At 47.1% G+C, this 20012-nt stretch overlaps 2 protein-coding genes across 8 annotated transcripts in view; one reads left to right on the top strand and one right to left on the bottom strand.

Moving 5' to 3' along the window:
- Positions 1-20012, top strand: part of bltp3b (bridge-like lipid transfer protein family member 3B) — a 23548-nt gene extending 3536 nt beyond the window's left edge. The window contains exons 2-24 of one of the 7 annotated variants that reach the window (XM_076111403.1): positions 2425-2587; positions 4023-4061; positions 5819-5910; positions 6015-6204; positions 6299-6439; positions 6727-6894; positions 7321-7501; positions 7689-7772; positions 7876-8037; positions 8451-8566; positions 8685-8826; positions 9225-9418; positions 9529-10245; positions 10546-11153; positions 11873-11956; positions 12633-12781; positions 13166-13323; positions 13615-13765; positions 14860-14901; positions 16620-16879; positions 17323-17431; positions 17573-17730; positions 18250-20012. In XM_076111403.1, the coding sequence (XP_075967518.1) occupies positions 2425-2587; positions 4023-4061; positions 5819-5910; positions 6015-6204; positions 6299-6439; positions 6727-6894; positions 7321-7501; positions 7689-7772; positions 7876-8037; positions 8451-8566; positions 8685-8826; positions 9225-9418; positions 9529-10245; positions 10546-11153; positions 11873-11956; positions 12633-12781; positions 13166-13323; positions 13615-13765; positions 14860-14901; positions 16620-16879; positions 17323-17431; positions 17573-17730; positions 18250-18378 (4237 nt within the window). In that variant the 3' untranslated portion in view covers positions 18379-20012. The other 6 variants (XM_076111409.1, XM_076111404.1, XM_076111405.1 and 3 more) reach the window with 6 other exon arrangements.
- Positions 4213-5040, bottom strand: LOC142971121 (C1q-related factor-like). Its single transcript, XM_076111747.1, has one exon. It carries the CDS (start codon positions 5038-5040, stop codon positions 4249-4251), a length of 792 nt encoding a protein of 263 aa, XP_075967862.1. The 3' UTR covers positions 4213-4248.

Here is a 20012-nt window from a genome sequence, read left to right as displayed (position 1 = left end):
CACTTTGTTTCTTTATAGCTATATCAATAAAACAGCAGAAGGGTTTCCCAATAAAGACACCTGGACTTGTTATAGGTTATAGGCTCTTTTGACAAGCAAGACAGTCAGATGATAGAGTTGTAAGTGGGTCATGTTACCCGCCTTCAGTCAAACTTCAGCAGAACATTCCTCAAGAAGGTGTTATTTAAAATGAATATTGGGTTAAGTTGTTGTTTTTAGACCGCCTGCAGACACTGCAGTGCTGCTGGCCTCTCACAGATTTCATTTAATTTGTTGGGTTGTCTTAGTGTGCCATATTTACCACAGGCTTCATATGCTTCATCGGGTGTTTCTGTTGGTTTTGTCAACTGGTCTCTAACTGAGTAAAGTCCCCTGATACTCATTGCCCTCCACGTTGACACTGAATGAGCTGCTGAAGGATTTAGAGGCCAATTTAAATGTCACGTCCTCCATTCTTGTCGTTGAGCCAAAGCCTGCTGCTTGGTCTAATAAACACTGGCAGCAATGAATGTGGCAACACATCAGATCCTTTTTATTTCTCAGGAAAAACACTATTTTCTAGCTGTAGTTTCTTTGTCTGTCTTTCTGTTCGTCTTGTCTCTTTGTGTTGCCCAAGTCTTGGTCGCCATAACAAGCTGGTCGTCTGTTTGAATCACTCTCGCCATCTTCCCTCAGGCTTCTCTCTCTCTCGCTCTCTCTCTCGCTGGCACTGATGTCATCAGGCTGCGCCACGAATGCACCGTCGGGGCAGGAAAAAGTGTCTTTGTTTCCATTCACAGGATCCACAGACATCAGCAGAAAAGAGTGGCGGCCTGAAGTCTGCGTCTCACTGTATTTCTGGTTCAGGGGGGAAAAAGACATCTTTAAAGTTGATTTACACACAAACACTTAACAAAGAAGACAGTACATGATCATCTTCACACTTCTCTCCAGCCAGCAGCTAGTCCTGATCTCTTTGTGGGTTCTGGATTTGATCCGGTGAGCCGGAGACGAGAGGGAAAGATGCCAGTGTGTGTGAACTTAATCCCCTCGGCCTCTTGCTGCTGTTCTCAATGCACGAGTCTGTCTGTGTAATTTAGCTTATTTAGAGTCGAGTCGCCTTGATATTAGACAGCGGATCAACAACATGTTATTACAGTGTTGGTTTATTTATGACTTTGGAAGAAGGAGAGAGGAAGCAAAGGGGGGCTGGCCTAGGGGAGACTGAGCAGCCAGATAAGGAGAGAGAGAGAGAGAGAGAGGGACGCTAGCTGGCTAGCTGGTGGATACTTGATCAGCAGCAGGAATGAATATTTCACTGTTTACAAGGCTGAGCAACAACACCCATCTCTCAGAGACAGGCTGTGGTTCTGTATGCCCATGTGAGTGCATGTGCACAGAATAATACTCTGTTTATCTCTGCTGCTGAATAATTTACAGGTTACACGTTGAATTGGAAGATAATCTTAACACCGCAAGGAGAAGGTGTTCGGAGGAATTTGTCAAAATTAATCATAAACAGAATCATAAAGCATTGCTCACGGGGCAAAGTGTCTTTTCACACTCGCAGTACATCTTGCTTGACAGTCGTTGCATGGTGTCTTGTGTCAAAACGTCACAAAGCTGCTTCAAACGACAGCGATCCATCGCTGTGTTGATTTGACGCGTTTACAGACGCATACTGTAAGTGTGTGAGAGATTAGCTGGTAACAAGATTTAGCCGACTTGTACTGCACACAATGGCCGTGTTCATGGAGCTCAAACTAGGAGGACACGCACGTCCACGCGTCAAAGGATGAAGGCTGTCAAATCGATACCGTCCCTGTTTTTAGGAGATTCCGTCAGACTGGACTGCGGAGATTCACGGGTCAATGATCCATTCAGTATCTGCCCACTCCGCTAACTATTAACCCGTAATCTGAGCGCGAGCGTGGGCAGAAAACACTTAGGTCACGGACGCTGGAGTTTGTGTGTTCAAGCATATTTACTAAAGCTAAAGAGCAAATAGAGCGAACACACAGAATCACCTCAGCACACAGAGATGTTATAAATATATACATACATAGCATTTCCTGTGAAACTGAGGTTGTAAAAATGAATACAAGCTCATACCTTTTTAATTAAAGGGGTTTATTGGCATCTGATGCCGTGTGAGGTTTGAGTACACTTTGTCCTTTCTGTGAACATAGTGTCAGACTGAGGCCTTTTACTTTACCTCCCACTGTACCATCCTGTCTGCAGTATTTATATCCATACTTGCTGGGTTGATCGTCTCATAGTATGACTTCAACAACTTTTTGTGTGTTATTAAAATGATGTGGGTTGTGTTCTTAGATATTATTCACTCAGAAATGAAAATACTGTATATTGCCTGATATTCATTCATTCACTCTATAAATATTCCCAGGCTCAAAGCTGCCCTTTCTTCTCGCCCGTGTGTCGTAGGTTTGCTAAGAACTTGTCGCCGGACAAAATCAACCTGAGCACGCTGAAGGGCGAGGGCCAGCTCACCAACCTGGAGCTGGACGAGGAGGTCCTCCAGAGTCTGCTGGACCTGCCCACCTGGCTGGCCATCAACCGAGTGGAATGCAACAAGGCCGCCATCAGGGTGAGGGAGTCATGTGTTGAGTTCTACATTTTCATTCAAATACGCTCATTTGGTGTCCGGCAGGTAGTTGGATGAGAAAGATTGTTACCGCTCTCATCTGTACATTAGATATGAAGCTGTTGGCAGTCTTTATGCTAAGCTAAGCTAACTACCTCCATGCTGTAGCGTCCTATGTACACATAGATAAGAGTTAGATAAGATTGAAACCACTTTTTACAAGTGAATAAGCATATTTCCCAAAAATGTCAAGTTTTCTGCTTTACATCTTTATTTCTTTGAAGGGGATTGTTGAAACAAAAGTACAAAGATCTGATTTATTTACAAAGTCATCTTTAAAATAATACACACAACTGATTGACGTGATTTTATTTCATTATAAAATGAAAGGAAACCCAGAAAACGACATAATTCCCCTCTGTATAGAAACAGACATGCTGACACTTGATTCAAGCGTATGGTGTACACTTCCATTGAGTCTTTGCTCTACACACACACACACACACACACAGACTGATGCCTGAGATGTGGTCACGGTCATCATGGTATAAGAGACTCTGACACACCCTGGAAACAGTGAATGTAATTTCCTTCGTGACTTAGACTTTTATTCAGACCAAAGTCCATGTTTTCTTTTCCACCTCCTGGTTGTCTCTCTGTTCTTCTCTCATTCATTTCTCAACCCTGTCTTCACACACTTGTTTGCATCTCCATTTTGTTGGTCACTACCCAATGAAATATTGTCATTGTCAGTGTTGCAATGATAATACCTGCATCATTTTCAGTAAGTGGGTGTGGAGCATCAGGTTTCAATGGAATTGAAACCTGCTTAAAGTGCGTTGTGTTGCTTACTGATGGTAAAAAGAAAAAAGAGAACAGATGTATATCTCACTTCCTCACTCGTTAGATCCCCTTCTCTTCTTCGTCTCTTCCTGTTACCGAGGAGCAACACTCTAACCTCCATTTTAAAAGACACAAACAAATGAAATGAAATAAAAGTACATAAATGTTCCTGCTCTTTAGACTTAAAGTGACAGGTCTGAGCTAACGCACCCTACTGGCACCTCCTAGCATTATACTCCTAGAACTGCAAAGTAAACATGAGTGTTTAATCTCTTTTGCTCTATAATTTGACACGGACTTGAATCAAGAGGCGGCATGTTGAGGATTAATGGAGCGCCGGAGCTGAATGGAACGAACTGCCTGTCAGTCCAGACTCATTGATTTCTCTTTCTTCCTTCATCTCTGAGCTAACTGGCCCGCTGCTTTTGACTTAATTTAATTCAGTAGCATTTAATTTGATTTGTGCGACCCATTGATTTGAATGGTAACGTAGTTTAGGCGTTTTTCGGGAGCACTAAAAGGCCAAACGCTTGCCGACTGGATCAGAATACTGTGAGGCTGAGAAGCTAAGCCGCTGCTCTGTTTTCATTCACAGATACCATGGACAAAGTTGAAGACTCACCCCATCACTTTGGTAAGTTTCACCCACAACACCCGTCGCTCACGTAATCAAAAGAGGTAAATGAGAAGTTTTTATTTCCACGTTTGTTGTCATTCAAATCAGCAAAATCTCCGTTAAAGCCATTTACAAATAAGATTTGTTTCTTAACGTAATGGGACCGATGGGTTTGGGTCCGTCGCACGTCACACGACGCAGTTCATCACAAGGTGAAGAGCAGGAAGCCACTGAAGGTGTTGTAGTAATAGCTGTCGTCGAAGACCGCCCTGTTTGCGTAGAGCTGCACGTACACGCTGTCTCCGGCCTCCAGCTGCACCACGGCTGCGTTGGTCGCGCTGTCCTGGCTGTCGTCGCCCACCGTGTCCCACGTGGACACCATCTTCTGGCTGTTCATCATCAGGGACACCACCGAGTTGGGCTGTCCGGAGTTGTTGTTGTACATGGTGTAGCTGAAGTAGTACATCCCCCGGACCATGGCGGTGAAGATGCCCGTGGCGGGGTTGTAGCCGCTGCCGATGTTGGAGAGGATTCTCTGGTATTTAAGCGGCGTGTCCTGTGCGAACGGACCGGTCGAGGCTCCCAAAGCGGCGGAGAAAGCCATCTTCGATGCGGTTGACGACGTGAGGTCTGCGAGGGCCTTCAGCTGCTCGTCCTGGGCCTGGTTTATCTTCTGGAGCTCCTGGGACTGGCTTTTGTAGGACTGCAAGGTGGCTTCGACGCCGGCCATCTTCTGCATCATGGCGCCGAGGTTTTGCTCGAGCTTGCCCTGTGTCTGCGTCATGGCTTCCAGCTTCTCCCCCATGGCTGCCACCGCGGTGAGCAGGGCGCAGGTGTCGGGTTGGCAGACCGCCATGCTGGACCCGGTCCCCAGGTGGCTGTAATTCCCAAAGCACAGGCTGCTGGAAGCCGACAACAACACGAGGAATAAACGCTCCATTTTCCGACACTCGTCCACACAGAACCTGGAATGTTGCGTGTGGTCCTCGGTCCTCATTTATATATGCTCCCAGCACCGGGTGTTTTTCACCGCCTTGATGTGTTATATAAAACACTTCAACAAACATATCAGAGGAACACAAAACTATCGCGACACTATTTATCAGACATGTACCATGATTATCAGGACCACATAATACAAGGGCATTGTTATAAAAGGTAGCACAATGGCACTTTGTTGTAACCGCTATGAGTCACTACACTGCACAACACAATGTTATCACACCACCAACAATAGCATGGAAGTATTCTACAACAGCGAGAAAGGGAAGACTGGCTACTGCACGAAGGCGGTAACAAAAGAGTGTCTAGACTTTCATTAATTAGAGAATAACTCTTTGCATTTCAAGGTGTTTTATCTACGCTAGACAGACTGCTGCTTGTGCATGAGTGAACAATATGTAGGCGGCCTCCACACCTCCAGTGGCTGGCCACAACAACTTATTTTGATCAACTTCAAATCTTCAAACTTCAATCGTTTCCGCTCTAACGTTTTGTTTGGCGGACGAACACGTGAGGTGCAGAGTAGATGACTAACATCTTTACAAAACAGGAGTCAACACGCTGATGTAAACTACCACAGCAGCTAGTTCTGCTACAGTACAATACTCACCATATAAGTGGAGCCTGATCTTAATTTAAACGGGTTTAAACAGAATGAATAGACATGCAAACAAGCATCCGTGTGGTGATTTATAATTCATATCCGGACTATTCGGTACAGTCCTGATGAAGACTTTGTTGGTAGTGAAGCTAAGCCTGTGACTTGGTTGCAGACTCTGGATAAAGTGGTGATGGAGATGAGCACCTGTGATGAGCCCCGTCCCCCTAATGGCCCGTCTCCCATAGCCACAGCATCAGGACAAAGGTGAGCGCTGCTGCTGTTTCTTTTGTGCTTCTTGTAACGCAGACCTTTTTAAAGCGGGGCACAAGGGTTAAATATTCAGTGTGTTTACCTGACTTTCTCTCCAGTGAATATGGCTTTGCTGAGAAGGTGGTGGAGGGGATGTCACTGTCCATCAACTCCATCGTCATCAGGATTAGTGCCAAGGCCTTTAACGCCTCCTTTGAGCTCTCCCAGCTGCAGGTCTACAGCGTCAACACCAGCTGGAGCATCAGTGACCTGCGGTTCACCCGCATCCAGGACCCTCAGAGGGGAGAGGTCCGTGTTCATTTATTCTTTTCATTTAAAAGACTTCTAGGATGTTATGTTTTTTTGTTTTTTTTAATGGATCTTCCACTACTGTTTGGTTCAGATCCTGACGTTCAAGGAGATCAGCTGGCAGATGATCCGCATCGAGGCTGACGCTATCCAGAGCGCCGAGCATGAGATCCTGAGCGCCCCCATTCGCCTCATCACCAACCAGTCCAAGATCCGAGTCACTCTGAAGAGACGGGTCAGCATCAAACACACACACACACACACACACACACACACACACACACACACATAGTCCTATCTCCTAAATATGCTGTCTGTGGGGTTTTAGTCCATATTGTAAAAACGTATATTCTGCTGGCTGTACCTGATAAAGAACATGTAATGTGCGCTTCGAGTGTTATAAACGAATACCTCACACGATAAGAGAATTTCCCTACGAGTGTCACGTTCCATTTATGGGAGCTCTCAGGCTACCTCCACCTGCATAATGCATGTCTGTGCCAATGGCTCTGTCCGACACAGATTAAGGACTGTAACGTGGTGGCCTCCAAGCTGATCCTGATCCTGGACGACCTGCTCTGGGTGCTGACCGACTCCCAGCTCAAAGCCATGGTGCAGTATGCCAAGTCGCTCAGCGAGGCCATGGAGAAGTCTGCGCAGCAGAGGAAGAGCATGGCCACAGAAGAACAGGTGCGCATGTCAATGCCCAAATGTCACCCTCTGTGGATACGCCGTGTCATGGTCTGATAGTTTGTCCTTGTGTCCGTGGAGATCATGTCGGCCCCTCTGTGTCGCCATATGGCGTCTGTCTGCCTCCACCATCTTTGTCTCTCCTAGTTTTTGCTTCTGAAACACATACACTCACTAAATACATTGATCGCCCACGCAAATTCACACTTATCCAGGTCGCACAGAGCTTGCATTGGTCAATTTTTATGTTTTGGTCTGATACGCCATCTACTGGAGGAATTGAGTATTGCATGATTCAGCAGTTGATTGAACCAAACAGTCTGTTCAGTCTCTCTATGCCTAACATTGACATGAAAACACACTACAAACCTCCGACACTGATCCTTGTATCTGCGGGTTGTTTTTTTCCGCGTCTGTGTTCACCAGGTGTCATCGCCGCCGCCCTCGGCCCAGCAGGTGCGCACGCAGCAGGCGTCCTCGGCGGCCGAGCAGACCGCCACCATGGCCAACCTGTTCAGCACCTACGACGTGTGCGAGACATCCCACCACCTCCAGATCACACACCTCGACCTGCACATCTGCGACGACATCCACGTCAAGGACAAAGGTCGCATATGCACCGATCTACATGTGCTGTACATGACATGACACAGAAAGCTTTTTTTTTCTTTGACTCTTCATGAATACACACACCTGCTCAAGCTGTGGCCTCAATTCCCTTTTTCTTTTTTAATTCAACAGCATGTCACTAAAAAGCTTAGACTTGACTATTTCTCTGTCTTTCGTCTGTGCAGTGAGCAATAAGAGGATAACAGGTGGAGCCATGCAGCTCTCCTTCAGCTCCATCACTCTGGACTACTACCCTTTCCACAGAGCAGGTATGAATCCTGCAACGATACGAGACCGTGTCTGTTTTTGACTTCGACAAACGACGGGTGTACCACTACCTGTACCGATTTGCCTCCTCTCCGACCTCTCCAGGTGACAGTTGTGACCACTGGATGCATTACAGCGAGGCCACCAAGACCAGAGAGGGCTGGGTGCGGAACCTGCTCGATGAGTTCCACTCCAACGTGGAGATGTTAACGAGCGCAGTTCGAGACCACCAAGGGCCGGCCCCCGCGCACACTTCCCCACAGCACGGTAAACCCGCGCGCCTCAGGGTGTCGCACTTTTGTTGCTTCTCCTGGCACACGGCACATCATCCCTGTGGATTTTCTGTCCTCCAGTGTCCCTTAGGGACGATGTGTGTGGGCCTCTAGGAAGTCAGGAGAGAGCAAGAGGAGTAGGGCTTAGGGAGGCAGAGGGAGGACTCCTAGAGTGGAGCGCAAACCCACAGCCTCCGGCCCAGTGCTGCTGGTGCCTTGAGCCAGGTACCCCGGGTGTGTGTGCGCACAGCTGGGTGCGGTGGGTGATGCACACCTTTTTTGAAAGGCACAAGGGTTTCTTGTTGATGAACTGAGTGGTTTCTCTGTTTGTCTCCCTCCCTCCCCTTGTCATTTCATTTTTGTCCCTCCTTTCTCTATCCTTCAATCTCTCGTTCTCTCTCTCTCCAGGTAAGATAAACACCTCCTCCAGCGCCTCCTTCAGTCCTCCTCTCCCTCAAAGCCCCAAGACCCAGCTCATGTCCAGCTCTGTTGTTCTCAGGATAGCTGACTTCAGCATCTATCAGGTCACCGCAGACGCACTCTGGCTCACACACCTTCATGTTTGGAATCACAGACTACTACATAATCTTCACTGCTGACTTTTCGTGACGGTTTCTGTGTCTTTTTTTTGTGTATTTGCAGGTGTCGACAGCGGACCAGCGGCGCTCCAGCCCCAAAACCATGATCTCCTGCAATAAGAAGACCTTGTACCTTCCCCCAGAGATGCCAGCCATTCATGTCGAGTTCACGGAGTACTACTTCCCCGATGGAAAAGACTACCCAAGTAAGACTTCTGTGTTTAGCGTCTTATTTTAGAAACATTCATCTTTATAAGTAGGTCGGTTTTACACACCAGGCACACTGTTCTGGCTTTCTTTCCCTCCTCCCGTTTGGATCTATTCAGCCCATTTATTCAGCTGTGGGGAAGTCACTGACTGCTGTGTGGCTGAGAAAACATTGATTTTCTGAATTACGTCCAGTGTTCTGAATGAGGAATGATACGTACATTAAACACTTTGATGCTTTTTCTTCTTCTTTTTGGCAATAAAGCGGAGATTGTTCTTTCTCGTGTTTTCTCTCTTTGTGATTTCTCTAATGTCTCATTCCTCCCTCCTCTATGTGACTAAAGAATGCGTAACGCCACATCTCTTCCCACTTCCCCACTTCCTCCCGCCCCTCTAGTCCAGTGTCCTAACCTGTATGTCCAGCTGAACGCCCTGCAGCTGGTTCTGGATCCTCGCAGCCTGGTGTGGATCAACCTGTTCGCCCTGGACCTCAGGCAGAGCCTGGAGCAGTTCATGGAGATCTACAAGCTCAGCGACTCGCAGAAACCCGAAGAGCACGTCGACGTCAAGGTTGACGGCCTCATGCTCAAGGTGAGGTGGAATGCAGAGAGGTGGACACGTGAGCTTTTTGTTCAGGTTTAAAGGGTGGAATGAGTTCTCTGGTACTGATTTAAACTGATTTGTTTTCTACGCTCCATTAGCTGGTGATTCCCATCGATCGGGACGCCTCCTGTCCCGCCGATCTGCCTCGCTCCATCTCGGTGCAGACCTCAGAAATGGTGGCCACGAACACCCGGCACCCGGCTAACTGCACCCGCTCCCACCTCGAGGCCCTGCTGCAGGCCTTCGAGGAGCAGCCCTTCTTCTCTCCCTGTTTCTCCTCGTTCCCTCGCTCCTCCTCCTCGGTACCCGTCCTCCACCCCGTCTTCCAGCGCCACGCTCACGAGCAAGACACCAAGCTCCACGACATCTACCGGGGCCTGGTGGTGCCCACGTTGGGCACGGACGCCCTCAAGATGCCGGCCGCCGCTGACTTTTGGGCGCTGCACTTTGCCCAGTTCTGGGTGGACTACGAAGGCACCCGCGGAGGCAAAGGGCGGCCGCAGCCCTTTGTGGACTCCTTCCCTCTGACCGTGTGGGCGGGTCAGCCTGCGAAGATCGTCCAGCACCAGGAGAAGCTCAGGTGTGGTTTGTCCAGCAGCACATCCGGAGAGGCTGTCGCACGGCTGCAGAGGAAACGTTTGTTGAAAGACTATTACAGCACCGATGCACACGATGCAACACCGCCTCCCAGTAACGGACTCCATAAACCCCTCTCATGCGACAGTCTGCCCTCCTCCTCCTCCTCTTTGTCATCATCCAGTAAAGATGCAAATGTGCATGTGTTGGTGCACGTGCAGAAGCATTTAAGTGCTCAGGTATGCTTTTCATTCTTTTGGCTGTGAAAACTGCACAATATGTGCAAAACGTGATGGTGAATCATTCATTTGGAATCTTAATTCATCAAAAATAACCCATTGCACCTGTAATTCATTAACATACCTTTTGATAACCGCTTTGGTGTGTGTGTGTGTGTGTGTGTGTGTGTGTGTGTGTGTGTGTGTGTGTGTGTGTGTGTGTGTGTGTGTGTGTGTGTGTGTGTGTGTGTGTGTGTGTGTGTGTGTGTGTGTGTGTGTGTGTGTGTGTGTGTGTGTGTGTGTGTGTGTGTGTGCGTGCAGGTGAGCCACCGGCAGTATGTGTTTCTGATGCAGCTCCAACGCAGCATCAAAGCCCTGCAGCAGACACTACAGCAGGATCTGGAGAAGATGGGCTCCAAGAAAGACCGCAAGGATCCCTCTCAGCATCCTGCAGACCACCAGCCCTTCACCGTCTGCCTGGGCCTCCTGCTGAAAAGCGCGGAGGTGTCGATGCTCCTGAAACCCGTCCCCCGCCCCGAGGGTTCCGGATCGCCCCTGGGGTCCGAGCTGTCCCCCTCAGAGAGCCGTGGAACTCTGGATGCAGGAGAGGGATCCGGGTCTGAGGGAGGAGCCGCCAAAGGGGCGTGCACTGTAGACCAGCTGTTATGTGGTGAGGGATCAGAGGGCGGAGCCACGCACGGTCCTGCCCCTCTTGTCCCCAACTACACTTCAACTACACGTCCTGACTCCAATCACAAAGCGTCAGTGGACGAGAGGACTTTCGCTAAGAACTCTGGGAGGCGGAGTTCAGATGAAGGGGGCGAGATGGTAGTGGATGGAGGTGAAGACGTAGGAGGCGTTGACCCGCTGTCTGACTGTAGTGACAAAGACAAATCTGCAGCCGCCAAGATGCCTCAGTCAGCATCCAGGTATTGAGTTTATCACACAAACAGGTTTTCTATCACTGAGAAACAACAGGACTGTACTCAGTTAAATGACTCTGTTCTGAGTGAAGTCAGTGCTGTACTTTAAATCTTGTGTTATCCAATCCCAAACTCAAAGATATTCACTCTAAAGTGACATAAAAACAGATAAAAGCGGCTAATCCTCTTATTTAGGAAGCTGAAAACAGCAAATATTTCGTGTTTTGCCTTAATTAAATGAATGAAACTAATGAAAATGGCTGCCTTTGACATTTTATAAACTAAACAAATAGTCATTTTATTTAATCAACAGATGGATCGATACGTTGCAGCCCTTAAAAGATCACACGTGATCATTCGCTACAGTTTATAGATTTCATAACTGAATCATAAATATTCCCCTCTGTTCTTCCCTGTGGATGATGAGTGTAAGGAATGAGTTTCTCTCTCTAATTGAATCTGTCTCTTCCTGAAAACAAGAGCTGTGCGTTGAACTCCCGTATGAGTGTTTGTCAGTGTGAACGTGACTCCTCTCTGACGTTATGACTGTCGGCTGGCCTCGAGCTGCCATCTCTTCCTGTGTGTAATGTCTCATTTACTGTCTTCATATCCAGCACGTCATCTTCTCGTCATTCCTCAACTCATTCACTTCCTTTTCTGCCTCTTGACCCTTGCGAGATGTGTGTGTGTGTGTGTGTGTGTGTGTGTGTTTTCTCTCTACCAAGGAAAGGAAGTTTGTCTGTGGTTTCTGATCTCCTCAGCTCCTCAAACTCCAGCAGATCCACCTCCCTTTATTCCATGTCCAACATGTAAGGCACTGGATCTGTGACTAGCCGTGTTAGTGTGTGTGTGTGTGTGTGTGTGAGACAGAGTGCGGCTTCGTCTTGTGAACCCTGGATGAGAACAAATCCGTGAAAAACGTGCGTGACGTGAATCCCCCGGTGGGCGTGCATGTCTGCATGCGTGCATGACGCGCTGGTCCTCGTCTGTGTTAAATGAGTCTTGTGTTTGGTGTCTTCCTGTTGACTCGTGGTGGATGAATATTTGTAATTACTCTTTTTAAAAAAAGAAATGTCTGCCTTGTGTTCTCAGTCTTTTGGGAGCCGCTTTGATTTGATCCGTTGAGTTTCTCCACGGATCGTTTCTTGCTCTTGGAGGGATTGCACACTTGGTTCTTCTAACATGACCTTAAACAACACCACACTAAGGACTGAAGCGATATTTAATTCATGACTCGTCGAGTAAGCCCTGTCAGCTCTCCGAGAGCGCAGCAGCCTCTGCTCGGTGTCAGCAGAAGAAGAAGAAATCCCGATCAGATATGACAAAATAAAAGCACCGTTTCTTTTCTGGACTCTTTAAATCAAACAATCAACGTCACTGTTGATCATAAATCACTGGCATGCATTAACCCTAACCCAAGCAGATTTCAAACCGTACACAAAGATCTGATTCACACGCTCCATGTCTTGTGTGTGTGTGTTGTAGTGGTCGTTTGATGCGGGACCGCTCCCAGTCCAGCTTCTCTGTGTCCTACAAGAACATGAAGACGAGCCCGTCCCTGCAGTCGCTGGACAATATCTCCATAGACAGCTCCGTGATGGAGGACGGAGACACGTACAGTCTGCTGGAGAGAGGTGGGGCAAACATTAATGCATTAATAGCCTTTTTTTATCTTTAATCTTTGAAATAATCTTCTAAAAATATGATTACTGCACATCTACTGGTAGGCAACTGTATTGACCAGAAGGTGGCAGCATTGTGCTGATACGTCGGTAATGTACAGTGTAACAGGGGAAGCTTCTTTAGTCATGAAAAAGATAACATTTATTTTTACAATTAACACTTGAAATGATGAAGGTACTTGTGAATGACAAGGTAGTACAAAATGTAAACCGTACTTTGGTGTTTAGTCTCATGATGCATTGATAAAGCCTGACAATGCATCAAAGTCAAATGTGTGTCTTGTCCGTGTAAGTATGTATATAATATTTATGTGTTTATTTCTACGTGCGGTGCAGATGACGTGTCCATGTCGGGCTTCAAGGATGCCGTCAGCGAACAGAGCGCCACCGAGAGCGCCACCGAGGCTGTGATTGGCCAGGAGCAGGAGGGAGGCGTGTCCCCCGACACCGTCAGCGCTACCTCCCAGAGCATCGACGATCCCGCCAAAGACACAGTAAGAGACCAAAACACCTGGAAAATATATTCATAACTCGATATTGATGCTGTGGATCCATATCTCATCTCATATAATGTTCTGCTTCTCACTGTGAGGATTAATAACTACTGTAACTATGGGTTCATAATCTAAACAATACGTCTGGTGTAAAAGTATTCTATGTACAATACTAGAGTCAGAAATTCACATACAGTAAATGTGAAAGTATAATAAAGAATCCCAGTTTGCGCTCACAGAATATGGCGGCGCTGATTGTTCTTCTTCTTCTTCTTCGTTCCCCTCCCCCAGGTGTCGGTGCTGGTGTTGAAGGTGCAGTCGGTGTGTGTGGCCATGGAGGCGTTTGGCGAGAGCACGGCCGTGGCTCTGGAGGTGGGCCGGGTCACACCCAGCCAGCTGGGCAACGTCAGCCTGAGACAGTACCTCAGCAACCGCAGCCTGGGTAAGAAGAAGTCCGTGATACACTGACTCACGTGTGGCCGTGTCATGAACACCGCGGCACACATCTGTCCAAAAGTCTGTCTACGTTCTCAACCCAAACAACGGCAATCTCAGAAAGAGTCAAGTAGTAACACTATCTCTGTGATGGGGGTGACACATCTTGTAGATTTGACTGTAGTGGTGTCTGAACATGCTACACAGCACTTTTATTTATTTGATAACATCCCCAGTTACACCAAACTGCCATGTGGATATTATCAAAGTTATGAAATCCTCAAGTGTCAAAATACTGTAGTAAGAACAAGCTGCCTCTGTTTTATCATTGTGAGCTGCTGATTACATAAAACAACTCCGCTAAAATAGATTCAGCAGAAGTAGGCTGCAGCCTATTTCTTTGGTCCAAACTAAAGCGGAAGATGAAAGTCGAGGGACGTTTGTCGAGATTCAAGCCCACAAGTGGGGCAGCTACCGAACAAGAAGGAACAACAGGGGAATGTGTGTGTGTGTGTGGATTTAGACTAAAGCCGGTCACATAAACAACATTTAGTTCTTTTGTAGATTATTTTTCGATGATCTTTTTCTGGTATTTTTTCTTATTTATAAGAGTGAGAGGATGTGATGAAGGTCCTGGAGCAAACTGTAAGCTGTTCTGTTGGGTTTAAACCACCAGGATGCTCCACAACTGACCCCAGCCCTGTTTTCTGCGTGTTCATACTGTAACACAAGACAGACAGACGGGGAGACCAGCAGCAACATTAACTTGCTCCTGCTTCACCCTCAAATATTTTGACAATCGATTGATTTCAGTCCGTTTTCATGCTAAAAATGAAAAACACTTGATGGTGCCAAAACCTCAAATGTGAGAATGAATAGCTGTGCTTGGTCTTACATTATAGTAAATTTAATATTTTTTGACATATTTCACTGTTTTTTCGATGTTTATCGGATTAATTGAGGAAATAATCATCTGATTAATCTAAAATGAAAAAAATCACTTTAGTCTGAATCCCTTAATGTGTTAACCATTATGTCAAGTGCACACACACACACACAGGCACCCCCTCCTTTTATTTACCTTGCCATAACTCCCCACAGGTATGGTGTGTTCAGTACCAATACCTGCTCAAAGCAGCCAAGGTAACCGCTGTGTGTTAATTCACCATCTGTAACTTAACATGCATGCTTGCCTCCGCGTGTCTGTTTCCACCTGTGAGAGAGAGAGAGAGAGAGAGAGAGAGAGAGTGTGTGTGTGAGTGAGACTGCTCATTTTCCAGAAGCAGCGGGTATTTATGTGACATTGAGATCTTGAGATCCAGTGTGTGTGTGTGGTACTTAATAGAGGTTAAATTTGTGAGCAATCGAGTGAGTGGACCCATTATTTGCCACATTAGGCCTTAAGTGTGTGTGTGTGTGTGTGTGTGTGTGTGTGTGTGTGTGTGTGTGTGTGTGTGTGTGTGTGTGTGTGTGTGTGTGTGTGTGTGTGTGTGTGTGTGTGTGTGTGTGTGTGTGTGTGTGTGTGTGTGTGTGTGTGTGTGTGTGTGTGTGTGTGTCACATTCAAATGAAGTGCAACCATTTGTGCAGACTGGCGTTAACCCCTGATCTTCCCATTCACTGCTCTGTCTAATTCGTCCTCTCTCCTTCCTCCCCCCCTCCCTCCTCCTCTCTCCACTGCAGCAGACTTTGCAGTTTCAGTCCAGTGATTCAGGCAATGAGAGAAACGCCGGCTTTCCTCCTCGCTGCCTCTCCTCCTCCTCTTCCTCCTCCTATCTCACAAGCGCAATCCCTCCTCCTCCTCCCTCTTTTTCTTTCTCTTTTTCCTCCACCTATCCTCCTCACTCTTCCCTCCAGCTCCTACTCCATCTTCCTACTAATCCTCTGTCATTTAACCCCCCCCCCCCCCCTCCCTCTTCACCTTTTCTTCCCTTCATCTCCCTCCCTCTCTAGGCCATCTTTTCTCTTCCTCCTGTCTTATCACAGTCACTCAGTCCCTGGCTGCTGGCTCCCTCCCTCCATTTTCCCTCACTCTCTCTCTGTCTCTCTCTTTCTTACCCAGGATGGAGAGAGAATATGTCATTTTGTCTTAGAAAAGCTGTCAGCATTGTGTGTGTGTGTGTGTGTGGTTGTGAAATTGCTCTGTGGTATTAATCCTCTTCCTTCAGAGTGCACATTAAAGGGATGTGACGCACTTCTCACAGTCATAATGAGAAGATTTCTCTCTCTAAGTGGCCATTTTCATGCCTTGCTGAGTGTTTCGCCTGTTTAAAAACTTGTGCCTGTAATTGTGCGCTTGCCGGCTCAATTTGTGTGTAAAGTTTGTGTGAAATGAGGGTTTTAATTACCCCCCCTCCCCCTCAGATTTACCGCCTCTCAACCTCGACTTTTATCAATTTCTGTTTCTCTTCTTTCTCTCTGTCCTCACTTTCTCCTCTTTTTTTCTTCTCATTAAGCAGGAATTGTATCATCGCACTTTGTGGTCCTGAGAGTCGTTCTTTATATAGTAGTTCGCCGTCAAGCCTTCCACAGTTTTCAGCATCTGTAGAGTGTCTTATTCATGAAAAGGCAGAAAAAACACGATTCTCTTTGAATCCTCTGTACTTAGGAGGGAGTTTCCAGCGAATCCTCTAATCCCTTGTCCTCGGAAATAATTAAACATCACTGCAGCGAGGAGCCCGTGGGATTGTACAAAATCTTAACTCTCCTTCAGCCCACCTTTTTTTTTTTTTTTTTTTTTATTCCTTTCTGTTTCTCTTTTTTCAGCTCACTTTGCTTTTTCTGTGTCCCCAACTTTCTCTCCCACTCCTCTTTCTGATATTCTACTTCCTTCTAACTGCAGCCTCCGTCTCTTCCCTCACAGCCGGTGGCGACGTCGGCTCCGCATCGGCCGGCGGCCTCCACAGCCCAGAGGTGCGGGCTCGCCTCGAGAGCGGCCCGTGCGCCGCCGCTCACTCGCCGCTGGCCGAGCGCAACGGCTTCCTGCAGCTGCGTCTCCGCGGCTACCGAGCCAGCTTCTTGATGTCCACGCTGCGTAACCTGGCTCACTTCCTGGAGGACGACTCCGCGCCGCTGGTGCTGCCCATGGAGATCAGCGTCAGGGACACGCACGTCAACCTAAAGGTGAGAATCCCCGGCGTTGAGCAGCGTGGTGTTAGTCCGGCTCCTTGGATTCGGAGTTCAGAAGCTGATGTTTTCCCCCCCGAGGTTATTGTTGCACGACTACAGTATACCTGCATGATTTCAGCAGGATATTTGTGCTGTGTTGCAGTAATAGACCCCATAACTCACTGCCACACAGTGCAGCAGCTTCTATAACCAAGTTAAATATTTTGAACCGTGGCCTAATTGGAATTTGGATTTGAACTGAATGTTTAATGACATAGAAAGGCCTTTTTGCCGCCTCTCTTGGGTCCCTTCACGGGTGAGTAGATGTGCTGTGGAACTGATGTGGAAACTTGGATGTGGATAATTTCTCTCTCACCACCCTCCCCCCCCCCCCCCCACACACACACACACGTCAAAACTCCTCCTAGCACACTCAACATGTGCCGTCTCTGCTGCAGGACGACGGCCCCCGCGACAACACCACCGACTCGGAGCCTTCGCCCATCACCCTGCATGTGGACAGCCTCGTCATACACAGGAGAGACGACGGCTCCTTCTCGATAGGAGGTGAGAAACACACATTTTCATCTGCCAGATCATTTCCACCTCCACTTCGGTTGCTGATTCACCGCCGTTGCATAACCCGTCCGCTCGCCATACATCCACACCTCCTAAACTCCCTTCTGTCGTCTCTCCTCGTCCTCACAGTGGACACGGCGGCAGAGACCAAATCCAGGGAAGAGGGTGCGTCGACCGACGGCGCTCTGACTCCGGTCCCGGAGGTTGCGGGCGGCGTCTTCGGCATACCAAAGGCTACGCAGACCCAAGCCCCGCCCACCAGCCCTCCTCCGTCCGCCAGAGAAACGGTGAGACGCACACTGTGGCGGGATATGAGACGTAGAAGTATACAGGCACAAAATGCCGCTTATAACATTTTATTTATAATATTTTAAAGGTGAAGATTTCAGCGAATGGCATTCAGCCACACATTTTAGTGGAGGCCGATATAAAAGAGATGAAGTGCCAAATGTTGGTTTTGCCTAATTATTCCAGTTCAATGCTTGGCTTTCTTTCTGTTTGCAGTGGGAGTGATATTCACTAATTCATGCAGCATACAAGTATTATATTTTCAAACGGAATATTCAAAGTGAACAGATAAATAACGCTCGTCTGATCGAAGCAACAAATCAGGTTTTTTTTGCTCATTTGCTTTCAACATGAGTCATCCTGTGGCCCCTAACTGTGGGAGGAGTTAGGAAGTCTACATCTGATGATGAAGGCTTCAAGATGAGGCTGAAAGCTCCTTGAAATATCCAGAACAGTGAACATTATGTTAAAAGCATTTCCATCAAACACCGAGTGACCGCCTCCCTGTTTGTTTCCAGATGCTGGTGGAGGAAAACGAATGTTTGAAAGTGGAGCTGTCCCGAACCAAGATGGCGCTGGCCGAGGCTCAGATGGAGAAGGACTCGTTGCTGCACCGCATGAAGACCCTCAAAGTCAACACCAGCTAGTCGGTCATTCAGCCCCCACTGTCACGAATTCTGACACTGATGGGCAGCAAAAAAAAAAAAGTAAACGAGCAAAGAAAAAGGCTAAGACGGCTCCCTTCACACGCTTATTTGTTGAGCGAGCCATGCAATGCAGAGTCTGAGTTAAGACTCAAAAATACTCGTTTTTACGTGCTTGTCGTCTGTTTTATGTTCCCCACTTTGGACCGTGGAGGCTCGGAGAGAGTTGAAAAGGGACATTTAACGTGACTGTGTGCGTGTGCGTGTGTGTGTGTGTGAGAGAGAAAAAGAAGGAGGATGAGGATCTATATCCGTGGTCGTGCCTACAGAAAACCCTTCCCACACTGTTCCTGTTGTGCAAGTTAAAACACAAAGGAATCACAGCTAACCTTAGATGAGCTTCATTCAAACCTGTACGTATGAAGGGAAACTGAATGTCGTATCTTCAGAGGAATGTCTTAAAAAAAAAAAAAAAAAAGACTTATTTTGCACCGCACAGGAATGAAACTTGTAATTTAGTGCTTTCATATTCAGAGGGGACGAGACTAATCATGCTCTCACTCGTCCTCAGTGTGTACAGTGTATATTGTATAAGAATGTCAACACATGACTATTTTCTTCCGAACTTCGAATGGTTATGCAGTGTTTCAGTTGAACGTGTGTGTGTGTGTGTGTGTGTGTGTGTGTGTGTGTGTGTCAGCCTGAACAAGCATTTCATTACCAGTCGAGGATGAATTTATATCTCTCAGTTCCACAGCTTTGCCAGCAAAATGCCCCACAACAATGTCTGTACCCCCCCCCCCCCCCGGCCCCCTTATTTTTCTATGTGTAAATAGCTACTTAACTTGTGCAGCACTTTTAAAACGGAGGCACTGTAAATACAACAACCACAACTGTGAGAGAACAACGGTTGAGTTGAAGAGAAATGTAGAACTTGTGTGCTCCCTTCTGAAAAAAGTTTAAAAAACGAGAAGGGGGATTAAGGCACATTGAAGCTGCCTGACTACATATATATATATATATATATATATATATGTATGTGTGTCCTTATAGTAATTTCTAATCTGCCATGTGTAATTCCTTCATGGAGAAGTGTTGACCATATCTGCTGCTGTTCCCTGCTTCATGACTTCGGGGGAAACCTCAGAGTAAATGTTAAAAATGACTAACATGGACTTACTAATGACAGCGCAGAAGACTATTACAGGACATGTTCTCCAAACTTAACAATTAACAGTAAAGATTCAGTACAGTCTAAATATGCAACCGTCATAACTTGAGCTCGGCCCAGTTCATTTCAATATCTTTCTTTTTAGGAAAGGTTCTTCTGTTTACTGTGAAAGACGACTCGTTCTCTGCACAAATGCGGTGTCAAGACTTGAAATGTAAGAAGTAGGATTTTAACACAATTGTAAGTGAAGAGTTTTGTTTTGGGGAGGGGGGAGAGGAAAAATGTTCTGTTTCATCTCGTGTGTTTTTCATTATTCATCACAGCCCTCCTCTTCCTCTCCTCTCTGGGAGGCTCCTCCCCCTGAAACCCTGTGGAGGAAAGAAAAAAACACAAAAAGTAATGAGTTGTATTTTGTCTGTCAAAGCTGCTGAAATACTGATGAAAATAAAAGGGTTCCAATCTAAAA

This window comes from Anarhichas minor, unplaced genomic scaffold, assembly GCF_050575085.1.
Source record: "Anarhichas minor isolate MPS153535 unplaced genomic scaffold, ASM5057508v1 ptg000045l, whole genome shotgun sequence".
Classification (NCBI taxonomy): domain Eukaryota; kingdom Metazoa; phylum Chordata; class Actinopteri; order Perciformes; family Anarhichadidae; genus Anarhichas; species Anarhichas minor.
This window is presented reverse-complemented; position numbering and strand designations above follow the sequence as displayed.